The sequence below is a fragment of the Zymoseptoria tritici genome, chromosome 7 (assembly GCF_000219625.1).
Source record: "Zymoseptoria tritici IPO323 chromosome 7, whole genome shotgun sequence".
Taxonomy (NCBI): domain Eukaryota; kingdom Fungi; phylum Ascomycota; class Dothideomycetes; order Mycosphaerellales; family Mycosphaerellaceae; genus Zymoseptoria; species Zymoseptoria tritici.
Window position 1 is genome coordinate 1318422 of NC_018212.1, and position 19186 is coordinate 1337607.

A 19186-nucleotide genomic window follows, 5' to 3' on the forward strand; every position below is an offset into this window, starting at 1 on the left:
GACCGGCTCATTATTGGACGGCTCACCGTTCGAACCACGACTTGCAGACGATCGATCGGACCAGGCGAGTATCAGAGCACCCATGTCCTTGCAGATCCTAGAGGTGGCCATATCGACGTGCTTGCCACTCGCTGTAAGCAGTATGTCAGTCACACTGCGCTCTCTTTTCCCTACCTTTCTTTCCTTATGCACCGGAAAAGACGGCCAAGACATGGACTCTGCGAAGGGAAAGTACTCACCACTCGCGTCGGAACCTGGGATTGAGCTTCAAACATGCTTCGAGCCGGAGAAACGGCGCAGAATCAGCATCAACGTCTTCCTCGCAGCGACTATCCTCCTGGGCACTTACCTCTTTGGCATTGCGACAACGTTCGTCTTGACCAGCGCATCTTGCGATCTGGGCACACAGCAAATCCACCCTACCGACTACCTACCCGCGGCAAAGGCTGTTGAACTAGAGGTGAGCACTGATGTGTACAAGACCTACAAGCAATCCTAGACTTTGCCGGCTCCTGTCTGCCTGCAGGTCTCGTGCGGCATCAATGCCGCGTTACCTCGGCCACCGCTGACCTGTACACTTGGACTGCCCAGACCGTTCATTTCATCAACGGGCCATGGTTCGACGAGCGAGGGGATCCATTCTTTCACAGCGGCCAAGACGATACGGAGTACTTTGGGAAAGACGGTGACGAAGTCGATCGTGCGTGGAGCGAGCTGCTTATAAATCGCTACTTCCTCATCTCCGACGATGAAGCGCTGCAGGCTTGGGGTCCGGATTACAAGAAATACTACAAGTACCCGGGTGACAACGAAACCACAGCCGGGTACGTTGCTGGGATAGACGTGCTCCATCAGTTGCATTGTTTGGACCACCTTCGCAAGGTCCTCAATCCAGCACGCTACAACTCGACCATGTCCAAGACATTCCAAAGCTATCATACCGGTAAGCTCTTCTACCTTCTCTTGATGCGATGCTTCTTCGTTCGCTGACCGCAAAGACCACTGCATCGACCTGATCCGTCAGTCGATTCAATGCCAATCGGACATCACGCTCAATCCAACCCGCTGGTGGCCCGCATTAGGCGGTACGGGCAGGAACTTCATCGACACCGACAGACCGCATACGTGCCGCAACTTCGGCAAGATTCGAGAGTGGGCACATGGACGTTATGAGCAGTGGCATCGAAATACCAACCAGCATCTGCCGCCCGTGGAAGAGGCAGCGTTGCACATGGAAGACGTAATGGAGTATAAGCACAAGCAGGACACATCTTCATAAAGAGATAGCGGCGAGCAACGTTCGGTGATCTCGGTGATCTCAATGTCAGACGATTTCCAAGTTTCAAATCGATTGGTGCCATCAGCATCCCGGCGGCGGGGGACCAGACCTCACGCACGGTCAAAGGGAAAACACCGCCGCGAAACGCCCTCAGTCACTCATAACAATCGTCTGTCAAGCGGTCAAAGAAGGACTGCAGCATCAAAAAGTCAAAGGATCAACATGCTAACTCGAGACTTGACAGCACCGCCACATTGTTTGAGGCACCATTTCCAACGTTTGCGCCACTGCCGCTTTGAACTCATGTTATGCGGGCGGCTGCATGTCACCGAACTCACTTGGCTACCAACCTAGTATTAAGCCATATGGTAAACAGCTCGGCAGAAGCGAGTTATACAACAGAAAGACGCTCGAATCTCTGATAGTGATCAATAGGGCAAAACCACGGAAAAGCAACGCTGGGTTTGGTCGGTGCAAACACTGCCGACTCGATTTGATCGGACGAATAATGCAAGTGGAAAAAGCCATTGCAATTTGACCAATCATCCTACTTCTCAATGGAACCCTCCAGACTACTCTCCGACGGTGTTGTAACGAGCCTTGACAGTCGATAGCTTTGCCACCTGTTGCCCTCAAAGCACTTCACTTGATCGACGTCGACCTACTCGTGCGTGATCTTCCACTCGACATCGGGCTCATCACGCTTGATCTTATCCTTCCACTCGACGTCGCCCTCGTAGCGCTTGGTCTTGTCCTTCCACTCGACGTCGCCCTCGTAGCGCTTGATCTTGTCCTTCCACTCGACGTCGCCCTCGTAGCGCTTGGTCTTATCCTTCCACTCGACGTCGCCCTCGTAGCGCTTGGTCTTGTCCTTCCACTCGACGTCGCCCTCGTAGCGCTTGGTCTTGTCCTTCCACTCGACGTCGCCCTCGTAGCGCTTGGTCTTGTCCTTCCACTCGACGTCGCCCTCGTAGCGCTTGGTCTTGTCCTTCCACTCGACGTCGCCCTCGTAGCGCTTGGTCTTGCCCTTCCATTCGACGTCGCCTTCGTAACGCTTGATCTTGTCCTGGCCGTTGCGTTCGTTCAAGTCGAAGACCTGGACTGCGTTTGGAGCTATAATTCAATGAGCAGGTGTGAAATGTCGTGGTCATAGGTACACCGACCGGCGTGGGGAATTGAGAGTGCCGAGACGCAAGTCACGGCCACGAGGCCGAGCAAGAGATTGAGTAACTTCATTTCGGAACCCCGCTTGTATGGCGCTGCAAAGTTGAAATCGTTCAAGTTGAACAATTGTACATCTTACTTCAATCTCGCGACGAGGGCACTATATGCAACCTCTCTCGTGCTTGCAGGGATGGCGACAGGAATGGCGCTTACTGTCCAGAACCACCCCTTTGCCCCCTCCGAGCTTCCATCGACAATTTCTCGACTTTGCATTGGCTCGGGATTATCGGTCTCATGCCCAACGTGCGAGACTCGCTCGATTCGTGCTTCCACTCGGCCAGGTTCTGACCAAAAAGTAAAGATCAGCGCATCTCCTGGTAGGGCGGTGAACCAGTCCAAATGTCACGATCCGTCGAACGCCGATTGTACGGGAACGTAGCTAGGGTACATCATGTACAGCGTCTGAGCACATCGGAGGGACTTGCGGTGGGCGTCCAGGGGGCAAATCAAGGGTCGGATTGGCCAATTGCCTCGTGTTCCGGCCATTCACCTGTGGACAAGGATTGGCCGGTGATCCCTCCGATGTGCTGAGACGCTAGAGCGTTTCTGCAGCCCTTGCCATGAGTGCATGCAACGCAATGCAACAACCTGTCTGTGTACAGTAACGCTCGGCTTACATAACCACCCAAACAGGCAATGGTTACATGATCAGTAGCTATGGCCGCTCGACCGGTGGAGCGGCCATGGCAAGCAACATAGCAAGCTGTTCTTGGCCTAGTATCTATCGCTTTCGGCTTAGCCGTCGTCAGCAATAGCTAGACCGGCCGTTCAGCGCGAGCGCGACACGTCTTACGCATCTTAAAAACCACTTCCGCAGACAGCCGAATACGGACCGTCTCCTTGCCTTACATTGCGTTGCATGCTGTTATGGCAAGGGCTACAGAAACGCTCTGCTGTACAGTGGACATCGTGCACCGGAAAAGCGCCGGGATCGTCCAGCGAATGCGAGCAATGACCCGAGCATCACTTTAGTGGAGACTGCGACTGTCATTAGCTTGTTTTGAGTTTGCTGGATCCGCGGTATTCTCGGATGCATGAGCACCTCTGTATCAGCAAGCTTTACAGTCCATATCCTGCATACGGGAAGCAGCGCTAGCTTCCGGAGACCTTGTCGCTGCCTTTTTCAGGCAAGTATCGACGTTTTTCCAAGATGAGATTGGTTCGGAGTCGCCGGTTTGACCGCCAGGGAATGGGCACTACTTCTTGCTTTTGGTCCAGAGTCGGTAGTACAGCAGGTGGACGCATCGGAGTGCACGCCCCCCTTGTAGGCTTCATGGGCCAAGTCCAGGGTAAACCGTGATTGATGAGAATCAGGCCAATCCGGCCCTGACCATATCCCCCTGCCGACGACAAGGAGGTGTCCACTCCGATGCGTCCACACGCCGTACAGCATCTGACAGCATCATAGCGTCGAAGACTCGAAGGGACTCCTGTTCTTGCAGGCTCTAGGGTGTGACCCGGTCGACCGCTCGTATATCGGCTATTTGCTATCAAGTCGACAACAGTTTCTTGCGCTGTCGAAGAGGTCATCCTGGCTCTCGTCCTTGAGATGCCGGCAAAGCTGGATTGTCTGTGTCTTCAAATTCGAGAGCCGCTGGAATCCGATAGGATATTACCCTGCTAGTAGACTTCAGGTCCAAGACTGGGATGAGGAGGTTAATAACCACTTCGACGCGCTTCTCCGCTTTGGAGCGGTGCTGTGGTACGATTTCCTACAAATGCTTCAGTGCAAGGAGTCAGTTCCTGATGTCGACAACCCTGCACACTCCCGCCATTCCTTCGAATGTCGGTGTGATGCTCAAGGACCACCTTTTTTGGCCTTGATGTCAGCAGGCGTAGCAAGACGTGCTTGTGACTTGTGGGGACCTTGGAGGTCCCTTGCAAAGAAATGGTTCGACTCACTCCCACTGGCAAGGAGGTGAGGTCCACGGGTCGGATTTGATAACGTCATCGGTCGGTCAATGGCCGGGTCTTCGTCGGAGCGTGAGAGTGAGTGCATATGAGAAATCCCTTTCGGAGTGTAATATCAATGCGTGTCTGAACTTGCGAAGCGCGCGGCTTACCCAACGCGTCGGATCCATGCGTGCGAGCTGGCCGGGGCCGCGAAGCTAACGTAGCGCACGCAAAACTGCTTGTCGATGGTGGAATGATCGTGCTCAGTCGATGACGAGAACCATGTAGCACCGAACGGACTGCCGGCCCATGGATCACAATGGTCGGTCGGCGGTGTGAATGCCACCAATGGTCAACGCCGATCTATGCGATGCCGCGGAGGTGTGTCGTCACTGGTGCCCCAGTATCGGTATGCCATTGTCAAGGAGCTCAGGACGGCGAGGGTCGAGCGGGAGTCTCTACGATGCACTTGCAACCCGCTCAATCCGGGGATGGTTTCTGCAGGGAGGTAGACGAATTTTCAATGGAATTGCTGGCCCGGTAATGGGAAGCGTACAGGTCTCGGGAATGCATCGAATCACGATTTCAATTCCTGGGTTATTGTAGCACTCTCTGCCGACGTTATGGTCCTGGAGTTGCACCTGTTTGTGGCATAAGTTTATGCTCTGAGAGCGAAAGTCCAGACCTCTCAGCAGGCTGCCTGACCGAGAGGTAATTCGAACTCACGACATGTCCTCCTTCCTCACATCGCGCGCTGTCTTTCCAAGCATGGAAGCAGACCTGGCTGAACAAAGACTCCTTGATGGACAAGATCTGGAGACTGCCGGCAGCTCTCGACACAGCACGCGGACTAGTTGGTCTGGCGCCTGGAACCCACGGCTGACATCGGCCTTTCACAGCCATATACTGCCATGCATTTTGCCCTCTTGGTTGCTGCCCAGCAGGATCCAATCGCCAGATCTCGCAGTATCGCCAAGATCAACCGCCTACCTGGACGGTATGCGAGGTCTTGTTGCTCTTCTCGTCTTTGTTCGCCACTTTTCACTACCGTGGCAGCCACATCTGGACTATGGATACGGCCAGTATGGCTCCTACCATGGACTTCTTCGCTTACCGTTCCTCCGGATCTTGTTCGCGGGACCATGGGTACCAATGATGTTTGTGGTCTCTGGATACGTCTTGTCGGCAAAGCCGCTAAAGCTCGCTCGAAACGAAGCATGGCAGGGTCTCTTCCTTTCGATGGCGAGCTCGACCTTCCGACGGGCCATTCGGTTGTTTTTACCGCCGGTCGTTTCGACATGTGCAGTCATGCTGATTGTGCATCTCGGCGGTTTTAGCTTCGATTATGAACTGATGCCTGGTCGAAACCCCGAACATCCTGCAGCTCTGGATTCCGTTGGCGCTCAACTTGGGGACTGGTGTCACTTCGTGCTCTACGAGCTCACCAATCCTTGGGATTGGCACCAGCGGCAGCTTATGGCGTATGGTCCTCACCTTTGGACCATTCCTATCGCATTTCAGGGAACGCTCGTCGTTTTTCTGGCGTGTCTTGGCCTTGCCCGAACTAGACCTCGGATGAGGGCAGTGTCCTTGGGCTTGGGCATTGTATGGAGCGAACTATGCGGCAGAAAATACATCGCACCATTTCTTGGCGGCACGTTGATTCGCGAGTTGAGCTTCTCCAAACAGGCCGCCAGCGGACCAGGTGGAGCCAAGGAGCATACAACAGGTTCGATGGTCAGGTCCTCGTTCGCATATATCGGACTCATGTTCGGCCTCTTTTTGGGATCCTTTCCGCGGTTCAATGACCATGGCCGAGCTTGCACATTTGGGTGGAAGCTACTATGCGATATCACCCCGAATTATCGCTTCTGGCACGGAATTGCTGCCTTCTGTGTCTTGCTTGCGATTGATCAGGATCGCACGCTGCAACGACCTTTCGAACATCGGATTATTCAGTACATGGGAACTATCTCATTCTCGTTCTACATCGTGCACGAGCCGTTCCTTCACGTGGTAGCGTTTTACCTACCTGGGTTTTTCTGGACCTGGATTGGTCAGGAGGGTTGGCTAAGGTATCAATGTGGGTTCGCAATGGGAATGCTTGCCAGTCTTTTCATTTTGGTATGGATTGCCGATGTGTTCAAGTCAAACGTGGAAGACCGTTGCGCAGTCCTTGCCGAAAGAATAGAGGCTCTTTGCTTTACGCATACAACATAGACAGTCTTTACATAAGACGGTGCATTCATTCTAACGCGCTCGCCTGGGACCAATGCCGTTGAACGAAAGCAACCTCCCTCCCGAGGCAGATCACGATCGAATTGCATTGTAGATTCTGCCCTGCGTGGCTTTTCGTCGTTGCTTAATTGCGTGTCGAGATTCGGAAGGGTCAAATAGCAATGAATCTACTCCGTACAGTCTGTGGACTGCATACGGGAGGTAGTGCTTATGTCGATATTTCAATCGATGCGACAAATTTTCCATATCCGTAATGGTCTGGAGCGGTCGATATCGTCTTATTAAGGGCATGGATGCAACTTCTCATTTTTGGTCCAAACTCTGTACCTTGCCCTTGCAGGTCTTACTCGCTACTCCCTACCCTTGGTTAATCCGCTCCAGTCCGGTCCAAGGCTGTTGGCAATGGAACTCTGACATGGTCCTTGACTTTGCCAATGCGGTCCGTCATCGGACGCATATACTCGGGTCCACTACTGCTGCAGTGCAAGGCGGCCGCGTACATACCCCTCGTCTGTCATACAAGCGCATGGTGACATGAACACGGGTGGAGATGCGGTCAGAGCGTGCGGTCCACTGGACCGACTCTCGATCGTGAGGTGACATTGCTCGAGCGACCGTCAGAGGTTTTGATCGAACGGGCATTGATCGACGTTTCATTCGCCTGATCAGGCAGCAAATCAGGCACCACGCTGTCGAACTCATGCGCTGTCGTTCACTACCCTAAATAGCCCAACCATTACTCACCTTTTACTGGAAGAGCCAAGTTATCAGGAGCCAACACGATGCATGCCGGAGATTTGGAAAAGCTCGAGCAGCAAGCGCCCTTCTTGCCACCGGATGCTGATGATATCGATCTCACATCAGACTCAACATTCGAAACGGGGCCGAATCGAACATGGCCGACGTGGCCAACCATCATCTCAGGCTTTCTGTTTGTCGCCTCCTTGGTTATAATCCTCGTTTCAGCGTTGATACCTCCGACGGACTCTCAGTGTGTTCGGGCTATGCATGCATGGTGTAAGTGAAGTGGCTCTTGGGACGAATCCGACACTAATACCCACTCAAGCGCCAATGCTCGAGGCACTTGAATACCATCAATCAGACGACGCCTATCAATCTCGGGGTCTTTATATGGGCCAACCCACAGATGTGCTGGAGGACGCCTGGGAAGTCTTTTGGAAAGGTATCTCCGCCCACAGTGCACTGCTGATTGCATATTCTGACAGGTCCAGGCGGCTCGCTGGGTATTCCCGAGGATAAACTACCTTTGTTCAACAAGTCCTCAAACGAGAGAGACTGGCATCACCTCCCCGATGATGTGGGAGGAGGCATACAAGCATTCTTTGAAGGATTCCATGATTTACATTGTCTTGTACGTTGTGAATGCTATGCATTTTTTTCCAAACACCAACTGACAATTTTGATACGCAGAACCTGGTCCGTCAGTACACGTATCGAAATGACTGGAACTACACCAATCACTTCTTTACAAGTGAAAGGATACCAGTCCTATTTCATGCCGAGCACTGTTTGGAGATGCTGAGAGCAAAACTGATGTGTGATGCTGATACCACACCTTACCTGATTGTGAATGACCCAGAGCGAGGAGAGGTAGTGGATGTGAGGACTCGCCGTACATGCCACAACATACCTGCTATCAGGCAATGGACAAAGGAGCACATAGTGGTCTTGGACACTTGAAATACTTGTCATGTCAAATATTGAAGCATTTGACTGTACAGCTGATTCTGGCCGGCGACCATTTCAAAGATCCAGCTCTACGAACGTCTTCAATGCCCGACCATCCTTCACGAAGTTATCGCTTGCCCACCTGACGATTTTGTCGTAATCTCTGCAAACGTGTGCAGATTTCACGTGCGCACCAACTCCGTGGGCGGTGGTACTCTTGTTCGAATTGACTTCGAGAAAGAGCGTAGGTTCGAAGGCGCACAAGAAGTCTTGTCGTAACTTTTCGATGCATTGATCAAGTACTTTCCGTGACGGCAGCGTATATAGGGCTGGATCCGGTTGTTCATAGAAGGCCCGGCGAATCATCTTCTGCGATGCCGTCAGTAAGTGGTCGCAGACTCAAGGTGACTATCGGTCTCATCTCACCAGACAGGTCATCTGGAGGGAGACTCCCGGAATTACCAATGGCTCGTTCTCCTGAGTGGTCGGCGTTGAAGTGGGTCTCCTACTCGAAGTAGGTATCTGGTCGGCAACAACAGCGCCATCTGATCAATCGGTCGTCAGAAAGGGATCGATATAAAATGTTTCCGAGGTCGAGTTGCTGCTTACATGGACTGATCAAATCCCACGCCTCCTCCCGACCAGCCGTGGGCGAACCTTTATAGACGTGTGTAACCGCATGAAATTCCCAGGAGTTTTTCCAGGAGTAATCGATTGCTGTTCTTCCAAGCACTGGTCCCACAGTCAGCACTGCCTGATGTTGGAGAACTCGAACCGCATACAATTAGGGAACAGCTTATCGATACACGCCGCCGGTGGAGGTGCTCTTCCTCTTGTGAAGATGAAGAAAACCAGAGACGCGGCAAAAGAGATGATTGAAAGTCTCAGACGCCAGAGGGCGTGATGATTCTCCTTGACCATGCTTCTGTCGAACTCCACTTGAGCGTAGAGGGGAGCTGCTGAAAGAAGTGGTGGGCATGAAATCCTCGCAAGCCGGCAAGACCAACTACCTGGGAAAAAGCCGCCAAAATGTGCCAGCACACTTGCTGGAGAAATGGTGGCCAGATGGTACCGCCCCTTCCGTGATGTTCAGATCGAGACTGCGTTCTGTACCCAGGACCGAATGGCGCTTACTTCTGGCAACTCTATCGATCCCCGGGAATTGACGGTTACTCGAGCTCACGTTGTCCCGGAAGCATTGGCATGTCTTGAAAGAAGCAAGGTCTTCATTGCAGGGTGCACGGTGTGAACGAAATCCCGGGATGTTACCGAAAGGACATGGGTGAACAGATCGAACGCACTGACCGCATGACTTTGCCCGCCACAAGGACCGTCCGAGACATCCACGTACCGGTGGGTGGAAGATGCCGCGGAGATGCCTTCACCGCCGGAGTGGACGATGATGGGTGTTTTTTATCCGCCCTGCAGGAGCAGAAGCCCTTGGCTTCCCAGGACGGCAGCAGAATGTCTAGGATTCATCCATCGGAGTGTTTCTGTATCGCGTCTCGTTTTTGAAAATGTCTACAGCGCCTAGAACCATGATTTCCAAATCAGCGAATTGAATTATCCGTGGATATCTACTGGACAATTCGACGGTGCATGCTACTCCGCCCTCGCCCAAGTCTCGACCTAAGATACCCATCTGCGAACTCACCAGGCTCATTTTCGAGGGCAACCCGAGGGATACCTTGGTTACTTCGCCCAAGAAGAACACATGGCGTGCGAAAACCAGGGCACCGGCACCCGACACGCTTCCGTGAGAAAGATTCCCTTGATGATGGCCGCAGCAAGCTCGTCCGTGTCATTGCCCTCGAAGCATGGAGCAGCATCGCTACATGCTAGGTGGAGCGCTCGCAAAATCTCCATGGCGGGTGCCTGTGCTCTACTGGTCTTCACAGCGTGCGGCATCAACTTTTCGTTCGGAGTCTACCAGGAACACTATGACACTCTCGGAGGACCGTTCCGTGATGCCACTTCAGGTCAAATCAGTGTTATCGGGACTCTGGCATCCTCCATGATGATGATTGGCGCACCTGCGGTCGATCCACTGGTGAGATGGTACGGCACTCCGGCCGCTGTGACGCTTAGTGGTATACTCTTCGTGGTATCGGGACTTGCAGCGTCTTTCGGAACCCATCTTTGGCACTTTCAGCTCGCTCAAGGATTTCTTCAAGGTTGCGCTGCTTGTCTAGCTTATATTCCGGCTGTCGTGATCGCTCCGCGTCTTTTCCCGGCCCACCGTGGTTTAGCAACAGGAGTGGTCACAAGTGGTACTGGACTTGGGGGAGTGATGTGGGCGCCACTACTTCGGCATGCTCTCACAAGGCTCGGCTACCGAACGACTTTGGTCTTTGCTGGCTTGTTTGCAGGTGTATTGATATTCTCTGCGGCGACCGCTCTGCTAAGAGTTGACACTTTGCCTTTGAATCAAGAGCACTCGAACCGGTCAAACAACGATGAATGTCCACAGTCAACGGAAATCCAACAACCTCGAATCTTGCTGGCACATGTGATGGCAAGCTCCTTCCAGTCGGCCGCATACTTCACGCCCATATACTTCATGTCATCACTGGCCCGGAGCCTTGGATTTTCCGAAATCTCAGGGGCGAACATCATTGCTCTGTGCAATCTTTGCAATTGCGCTGGCAAAATTCTTGTTGGCCACGCTGCAGACAAGGTAGGACGACTGAAGCTCCTAAGCATCTCAACTACGGTCAGTGCGCTGGCTACGTTCGGCATTGCTGCCGCTGCGACCTCTCCACTACCGCTCAGTGCACAAAGAACATCGTTGTTGCTATATGCTGTGACATATGGCTCGTCAGCTGGAGCGTACGTTGCATTGTTACCAACGGCGATGATCGATCAATTTGGAGTCAGCGGCTTCGCAAAGATCAACGGCACACTGTATATGTATCGTGGTATTGGAGCGCTGGCTGGAACGTTCATTGCGGGTTCATTAATGGTTGCGCCCGGAGATGTTGAAGGACATGTAGCCTGGGACTTTGTCAGGACGCTGGCCTTCACAGCAGCATGCCTGTGCGTAGCTGCGTCTTTTCTCTTGTGGATACGGAGGGTCTGCGATCAATAGCTGTTTCGGGAACGATCGAGGCACTCGCCAAGTCAAGTACAACAGTAACTGTTCGTAACGCACGTATATAAGCCCGACTTATGGCGAAGGTTCGAAATGGATCGTAATAATCTGGCGATGCCTATATACGTCTCGCGAGATCCAGAGACTCGTCCCAATCACAGAAATCTACAGCATTCATCGCGAGTGGGCAATGCATCCATGCTCTCCCGCGCGGGCCTTAGAGACTGCCCACTTTCAAGTCGTTCATGGCCCATCACCATGTCATCACAGGTCCTGTCCCAGAGTAAGAATCAGCGTCCATTCCCTGACGATGATAACGGCGACGCCCAACCAACGCCAACGCCCAATAATGTTCTTGGTATCCTGCCGAAGTGTGCCCCACACGGCAAGGACATGGTCTTCGGAAGCCAAGCCACCGCCAAATACCGCTTTCACGGGACAGTCTTTTCAACTGACTTGGTGTCACACAGCCTGTCCATGCACGAGCAAGGTACCTATAAGCGTTTCCATTGCATCATTCTCGCACCTCTACTTGCTCGATCCTCACGCCATGCTCATTCCCCGAACCTGTTCCGCCGAGATCGATGCGACTTCCTTCGAGAGCTCATGCTGTACGACTCGCGACCCCTGCTCACATCTATGCTTACTCGAGATCATGGAACTTTCTCAACGAGGAACATTGAGCCGGGGAGAGGCTGGAGTCGACGCTCGGAGCCTACAAGGCGACATCAAAGCCTCACTCGGAATGACGACTTAGCCGGAAAGACGGAGTCGACTCATGCTAGGTACTGGGTATGCGAACCATCAATCAGTCGAATTTCAGTAACCCTGACGATTAGTAAACAGCACCCAAACCATTGCAACGACCTACTGCTGAGCTCGTCCTGAGTGCCTGTTGGCTCTCCTATTCTTCCCACCAGCGGACGCGCACGATCCATCACTGGAAGGTCATTCCCATCGAAACGTTTCTCATCACTCCGATGACGATTCCGCTGAAGGAGGTGTCCATCGCTCCATTGCCGACGATCGACTATGACCTACTGTTGGCTCGAGATCGATTCGAGATTGCACGTCTCGTGGACATTTGCAGAACTCACGGTTTCTTCTATCTGAAATTCGCGGGCTCACAGGCCGAACGTCTTCTGTCCAATTCGGACGATGTCGTGGATTTGATGCGAGACTACTTCCAACAACCTCTGGAGACCAAGCTCAAAGATGTCAGAGGGACCGTCACGCATGGGTAAAAGTGCACCCTCCCAACATTCCGACGAAAGACACTTATGCTATGATCACAGCTATTGCCCGACAGGGAGGTACACCGGCGCGAAAAGAGGCGAAAGAGATTGCTACGAGACTTTGAAAGTATGTGCTTGGTTTGACCATTCTGTTGTCCTTGATATCTTACTGATGACCCGCAATGGTAGATTTCGGAGGCTGAGATGGACGCTAGAGCGCCGCAACTCCCCAATGTGGTGCATCAACATACCGAGCTCTTCAGCGACTTCATCTCGGGATCACACGCAGCATTGATCACAGTCCTGAAGTGTCTATCCATTGGCATGAATCTGGATGAGACCGAGCGCTTTGAGAACAAACACCGGCCAAATGAACCCGCATGTACCACAATGGTGCTCTTTCGTTACCCAAGACAGGTAGTAGATGGCGAAGGTATCGGCCACAATGTGCACACGGACATTGGTAGCCTGACCCTGCTTTACTGTCAAGACTGGGGATTGCAACTGCTGAGTCCAGAGAATAACGAGTGGGGTTTTGTCGAACCACGTCCTGGGCACACCATCATCAATGTTGGAGATTCGCTGCGCTTCCTGTCGAATAACCAACTACGATCTTGTGTCCATCGAGTGATTCCGCTTACGGAGCGGCAAGAAACCGACAGGTACTCAATTGCCTACTTTCTTCGCGCTGAGGATCAGTCGGTCTTTGTGGACAGCAAGAAAAGGGAGCTTTCGGCACGTTCGTGGCACGATGAGAAGTACGAAGTTTTCAGACAGCCTCACGAGGTGCAGGAGATTGATATGGTGTTGACGGGTGGAATGGAGAAGCAGGGCCGCTTGTGCTAAGTTACCATCGAACAATTTACCTTGCCAACTTACACGTGCGCTTATCTGCGTGTCTCGTCACGCGGCTATCTTACCTGCACGACTGTGTAGCATGTTCTGCTGATGTTTATCTACGGCCCTCAAGCACGCCTTGTCCACTCATCTTCGAGCTTTTTGGCATGTCTTCGTACGCTTAGTTCCATGTCCTGCTGAGTTACCTGTACGACTCAAACCATGCCGTGCTGTTTTACTCGTACGACTGTCTACGACTGTCTAGCGCATCTTGCCAAACTTCTGTACGACTACATCAATCTACTAATACACAGTTTTGACTCCCCCCAGACGCTAAATCTCTTGCCCAAAATCGTAATTATACGGCGGCGCCTGTCCGTCACATGAAAATCGTACCAGATACGGCGATGACACGGTTCTCGTATCCAACGCCACAGCACCGCTTGGGTCTGTGATGTTGAGATTGAATCCTGCACCGCCCACGGCTTGTCCAAAGACGACTCGTACTGGGAGGTACGTCCCAGCAGTCAATGTCAGACTGACGCTTCCGCGACCATTTCCTGGTCCATATGTGAACCAGCTCGAAATGTCCGAATTTGCCTTTGTCCAGCCTTTCCGAGCGAACCAACCACCCCAGAAAATGAACGCATCATCCACCAACGTGGCCGTGAATGTCCAGACTCCGGTGGCGTATATATAGAAATATCCACGATGGTTGAGAGAGAATTGCTGGCAGGAGTACGGGGTCGGGCTGTTGTAGAAGGTAACGTTCGAGGCGGCATTGTTGGGACAAGTCGTGACAAATCCGGCGAAGGTGGTGTGAGTGCCGATGTTGTATATCCGTTGGTTGGTTCCGCCTTGAGAAGTGGCTTTGAGGTATGCCGGGTTGTAGGCGGTGTATGCGTTGTTGACATGTCCTGGCTGATCGTTGACGACCGCTTCGTATTGTACGCCCTGATTGTCACACGTCGTGAACGGCGCCGGGCGACCAAGGAAGACGTTGTCTACATACAAATAGCCTTCGTAGGTTCCAGCTGCGAAGTTGCACTGCCAGCGGAAGTCCAAGACTTTGTCTGGGCCCAAGATAATGCCGTCTATAACCTCCGGAATCTTTCGAGTACCGTAGCCTTGAGGATCGGCAGAGGTATAGGTGCGTGTCCTGACCACATCGCCACCGAATAAGGTGGTGAGGGTGCAAGTGGTGCCATTGGCAGCACCTTCCATGTAGAATAGATCGGTGAAGTACGTTAGTCGAACATTGTCGCCTGGGGGTGCGTAGCTGGTTGATTGAGAGAGCACCAAGGTAGGGCCGACACCGCCAGCAGTGTCGTTCTTGCGGCACTGCATGGAGCTGTACCACTATTAGCGCGCGGGTTCCCTTGGAGCATGGCAACGTTTGGGAGCGATGCAAACTTACGCGACTGTAATACCATCATACGCGATTGGAAAGATAGTGGTTGACTGGGCACTTAATCTCGAAATACCATCCACAGTCTTCGACCAGCCGTCGAATTCTGCCTCGAAACCTCTCCCTGTGAAGTTCTCGAAGCTATAGTTGCGCATGATGTTCTGTCCGGTTGTTGGTGTTGGAAGGTTAGTCACTCGTGTGGTGGTTACGCTCTGTGTCGGCCCGGTTGCGGTGGTTGTAACAATGATCGAAGTGGTCGGTCCCGGCGCCGTGGAGACTGAGACTGTGCGTTCGGTTGTTGTGCGCTCAATCGTGGTGGGCGGCTGCGTGAATGTAATGGTCGAAGCGCTTTGTGTTGTTCTCTCCGTTGACACTATCGTGCTGGCTGGTAGCTGGGACGTTACCGTACTTGCGGGTAGTGTAGTCCGAGCAGTGGTTCTTTCAGTGCTAACAATCGTGCTAGCCGGTAGCTGGGATGTAACAGTAGGCCCCGATGCGGTTGTAACATACGTACTAGCTGGCTGCGTAGTCGTCACGTCTCTGGTCGATATAAGTGTGCTTGTGACGTCTCTGGTCGAAGCCGGTAGCTGAGATGTTACAGTCGGTCCTGATGCTGTTGTGACCAATGTGCTAGCTGGAAGCGTAGTCCGATCGGTGCTGACCAAAGTCGAGACGATCGTTGGTCCAGAAGCTGTTGTAACATACGTACTAGCTGGCTGCGTAGTTGTCACGTCCCTGGTCGATACGAGTGTGCTTGTGACGTCTCTAGTTGAAGCTGGTTGGATTGATAAGCTTGTACTGACAGCAGTTGTGGTCCTCTCGATAGTCTGTGTCTGGGCAGGTTGAATGGAGAGACTTGTGCTAGTCACCGTAGTTCCGTCCCTTACGGATGTGACGAGAACGGTTGTAGTGCTCGCCGGAAGTACCGAAGTTTGGGTCTGTGTCCGTTCCAACGTGGAAACGAGTGTCGATGTCCGTTCGAGGGTAGAAGTCACGTCCCTCGTAGAAGCCGGTTGAATGGATAAGCTCGTGCTGACAGCAGTTGTGGTCCTTTCGAGGGTCTGTGTCTGCGCCGGTTGGATAGAGAGGCTTGTGCTGGTCACTGTAGTTCCGTCCCGGACAGAGGTTAGAAGAACAGTGGTAGTGCTAGCCGGAAGTACAGATGTTGCCGTCTGGGTCCTCTCCAATGTCGAGACAATCGTAGATGTTCTTTCCAAGGTCGAGACGATCACGGACGTTCTTTCGACGGTCGATGTAGCAGCTGGTTGAATAGAGAGGCTGGTGCTGACGGCTGTTGTGGTCCTCTCGATAGTCTGGGTTTGAGCCGGTTGAATAGAAAGGCTGGTGCTCACGATTGTGCTGCCATCGCATGTTGTGGTCAGGAGTAATGTTGTGGTACTGGCAGGAAGTACCGATGTTTCCGTTCGCGTTCTTTCCAAAGTTGATATCAAGGTCGAAGTGACGTCCCGAGTGGATTCCGGGCGAATGCTTAAGCTCAGGCTGACAGTGGTCGCCGTTGCTGTCTCCCTGAGCGTTGAAGTCTGCCCGGGAGCAGAGCTTGTCGTCGTCTCTCGTAGGGTTGACACATAGGTCTGCGTCACGGTGCGGTCGCTCACAACGGTTTCCCGCAGAGTGGTGATAACTCTTTCGGTTGATGCTGGAGCTGTTGTCGTTTGACGCTCAGTTGATGTTTGGCCCGGAGCAGAGCTGATGAGGGTAGCTGTCTCGGTGGGGAATCTCAAAGTCGAAGTCACATCTCTCGTGACAGTGTAGGTAATCTCGCTGACCACTGTGGATGCGGGCGCTGTGGTGGTCGAAGTGACTGTAGCTGTGCTGGCACTTTGTGTTGTCACGAAGGTTGTACCTGGAGCGGTAGTTGTGAATGTGGATGCAGGGTACGTAGTCTCATACGTGGTCGTCTGCGATCAGCGTTAGCATCTTCAAGGGGCCAAAGTGGAGCTACCGTGAATCGAGAAGCTAGAGACTTACGTAGGTACTCGCAGGCAGTGCACTGTATACCGTGCTGACAGAAATGGAGACAGTCGTTTCCCGCGCCGTCGTCGTTTCCCTAACGGTCGATAGTAGTGTTTGTGTAATGGTCCGGTCGCTGACAACAGTCTCCCTCAAAGTGGTAACCACCCGTTGTGTTTGTGTCTCCGGAGGTACTGAGCTGATAATGGTCTCCCTAGCCGTGGTCGTCAATCCCGGTGCGGATGAAGTTGTGGTTTCCCGAAGTGTTGATACAAGTGTCTGGGTGACTGTTCGATCGCTGACAATCGTCTCCCTCAAAGTAGTGAATACGGTTTCTCCAGGTGCCGTAGATACTTCCCTCCGAGTCTGCGTCTCCGTGGGGAACCGAAGAGTGGACACATCTGTTCGGGTAACGGTACGATCGCTGACGATAGTTTCTCTTAAAGTGGTGAATACGGTCTCTGCAGGTGCAGAACTGACGAGAGTTTCCGTGGGACCTCGCTGCGTGGAAACTTCTGTTTGGGTAATGGTACGATCGCTAACGACAGTTTCTCTTAGTGTGGTGACCACCGTCTCTCCAGGCGCAGTACTGATACGCGTTTCGGTCGGCCCGCGCTGCGTTGAGACTTCCCTCTGCGTCGTCGTATCTCGCTGAGTCTGGGTCTCCGTGGGAAAACGAAGGGTCGAGGTGATGGTCTGCGATATGGTTCGGTCGCTCACAACTGTTTCTCTGACAGTGGTGAAGAGAGATTCTGTTTGTGTTGGACCAGACAGCGTGGAAGTCTCTCTTAATGTTGTAGAAATCGTCTCGGTGGCTGTAGTTGCGGTAAGAGTGTAGTAGACGGTGGAGTAGATGGTGGAGAGGTAGGTCGAGACAGAGGTTTGGCCAGGGAGTGAGGAGAAGACGGTACTGTAGATAGTCGAAGCTGGAGCGGTAGACACAGTCACCCGTTCGGTCGTTATTGTCGAAGCTCCGAGCGTTTCCGTGGCTGTCGTAGTATATGTGTAGCTACTGGCAGACTGGACGAGCGTGGTAACGTAGGCCGATGGCGAAGGCGTTTCTGTCACGGTCCTGATCTCTGTGATGGTCGATACTGGCACCAGAGATGGCGATATAGTGGGTCCTGAAACGCTGCTGTCCGGCGCACCACTTGATGGATCGACTGTGCCCGGAATGCTCGTCGCAGATGGCGATGAGAGGATCGTCGACGTCCCTGAGCTGGCAGTGAGACTGCCGGTCTCAACTGTCGAGGTAGTCACATCGTCAGCCCGTTGGACAGCCCGCAGTCGAAGGCCAGAAAGTGCAGGGTATGGCCAAGGCCTCTGAGCGTTGACTTCGCTGTAGAACACACACTGCTCTTGCGTGTTCGAATATCCGACGCAGTTGACCATACTCAAACACTGCGCCCTGCACTCCTGTGGCGTCGCTCGCTTCAAAATTGAATCCCTTCGTCGATCAGAGTACGGGATGATGGTCCCGTTGTAGATGACGCCGCAGGCCACCAAAGTCTCCACGTTAGATACGTTCAAATACCGTCCATTATAGCCGGGACAGACACCAATGACAGCATCTGCAACGTTGGCGACAGGGGAAGCAGTGGCGACCTCAACTGCAGTACTGGTCCTGCCTCCAAAGGTGTATGACGTGGTAAAGCCGCCCTCGACAAACGTCGTTGGCTCGCCATCGACTTCGACCACTCGAGTGGCACCGCCTATAACTGTGGTATTGACAGTGCCCCCAGAAATGTAGTATCGAGTGATGAGCGATGCGGCGCTTGTGGTCGATGAAGTGGTGACAGATGTTGTCGAAAGCGAGACGACCGTGACAACAGGCGGAGCTGAAGATGGCGATGAAAGAGCTGCTGACGATCCGACCAACGATCCTGCCGATAGACCTGCTGTGGATAGCGCTGTAGATACTGCTGATGATGCCGAGGATCCTGCTGATGATACTGCTGCAGAGACAGTGCTCGATATCTGCTGATCCAAGGTTGAGATTGGGCTTCGCAAAGAGCTCGCCGGTTGTATCGTATAGCTCGAGGCCAGGCCCAGGACTGCAGAAGATTCTGTGCTGCCTGAAGATGGCTCAATCGGCTCGAGAGATGGTGTTTCCGATGCGGATATGGTACTAGTGGGCAACGACACCTCTCCTCCATCTCTCGAGGTGAAAGAAGAGCTTATAGCTGAGGATATTGCTGTCAGGACAGCTGAGGCATCAACGTTCGAGACCAATGTGCCAGATCCAGAAGAAGCGAATGATGACTGTCCGTCTGATCTCGTAAGACTATCTTCCGCGAAAGTGTACGTGCTAGGCGACCGTG

At 53.0% G+C, this 19186-nt stretch overlaps 6 protein-coding genes across 6 annotated transcripts; 4 read left to right on the forward strand and 2 right to left on the reverse strand.

Moving 5' to 3' along the window:
• Positions 1-846: 846 nt before the first annotated feature.
• MYCGRDRAFT_29302 (uncharacterized protein) lies at positions 847-1171 on the forward strand (the record flags this gene model as incomplete). The annotated part of the gene is made up of 2 exons (XM_003850681.1): positions 847-943; positions 999-1171. Coding segments are annotated over 2 exons (270 nt in total), but the record flags the coding sequence as incomplete, so codon positions are not given.
• Positions 1172-1940: 769 nt separating this feature from the next.
• Positions 1941-2515, reverse strand: MYCGRDRAFT_94526 (uncharacterized protein; the record flags this gene model as incomplete). Its single annotated transcript, XM_003851068.1, has 2 exons — positions 1941-2392; positions 2443-2515. 2 exons carry the CDS (start codon positions 2513-2515, stop codon positions 1941-1943), a joined length of 525 nt encoding a protein of 174 aa, XP_003851116.1.
• Positions 2516-5377: 2862 nt separating this feature from the next.
• MYCGRDRAFT_13559 (putative acyltransferase) lies at positions 5378-6541 on the forward strand (the record flags this gene model as incomplete). The annotated part of the gene is made up of 1 exon (XM_003850682.1): positions 5378-6541. A coding segment is annotated over one exon (1164 nt), but the record flags the coding sequence as incomplete, so codon positions are not given.
• Positions 6542-10196: 3655 nt separating this feature from the next.
• On the forward strand, positions 10197-11285 carry MYCGRDRAFT_24171 (uncharacterized protein; the record flags this gene model as incomplete). Its single annotated transcript, XM_003850683.1, has 1 exon — positions 10197-11285. A coding segment is annotated over one exon (1089 nt), but the record flags the coding sequence as incomplete, so codon positions are not given.
• Positions 11286-12394: 1109 nt separating this feature from the next.
• MYCGRDRAFT_44905 (uncharacterized protein) lies at positions 12395-13495 on the forward strand (the record flags this gene model as incomplete). The annotated part of the gene is made up of 3 exons (XM_003850684.1): positions 12395-12654; positions 12689-12776; positions 12839-13495. The coding sequence occupies 3 exons, from the start codon at positions 12395-12397 to the stop codon at positions 13493-13495; spliced, it is 1005 nt and encodes a 334-aa protein (XP_003850732.1).
• Positions 13496-13819: 324 nt separating this feature from the next.
• Positions 13820-15838, reverse strand: MYCGRDRAFT_45504 (Ca2+-modulated nonselective cation channel polycystin; the record flags this gene model as incomplete). Its single annotated transcript, XM_003851067.1, has 2 exons — positions 13820-14490; positions 15604-15838. Coding segments are annotated over 2 exons (906 nt in total), but the record flags the coding sequence as incomplete, so codon positions are not given.
• Between the last annotated feature and the right edge of the window lie 3348 nt (positions 15839-19186).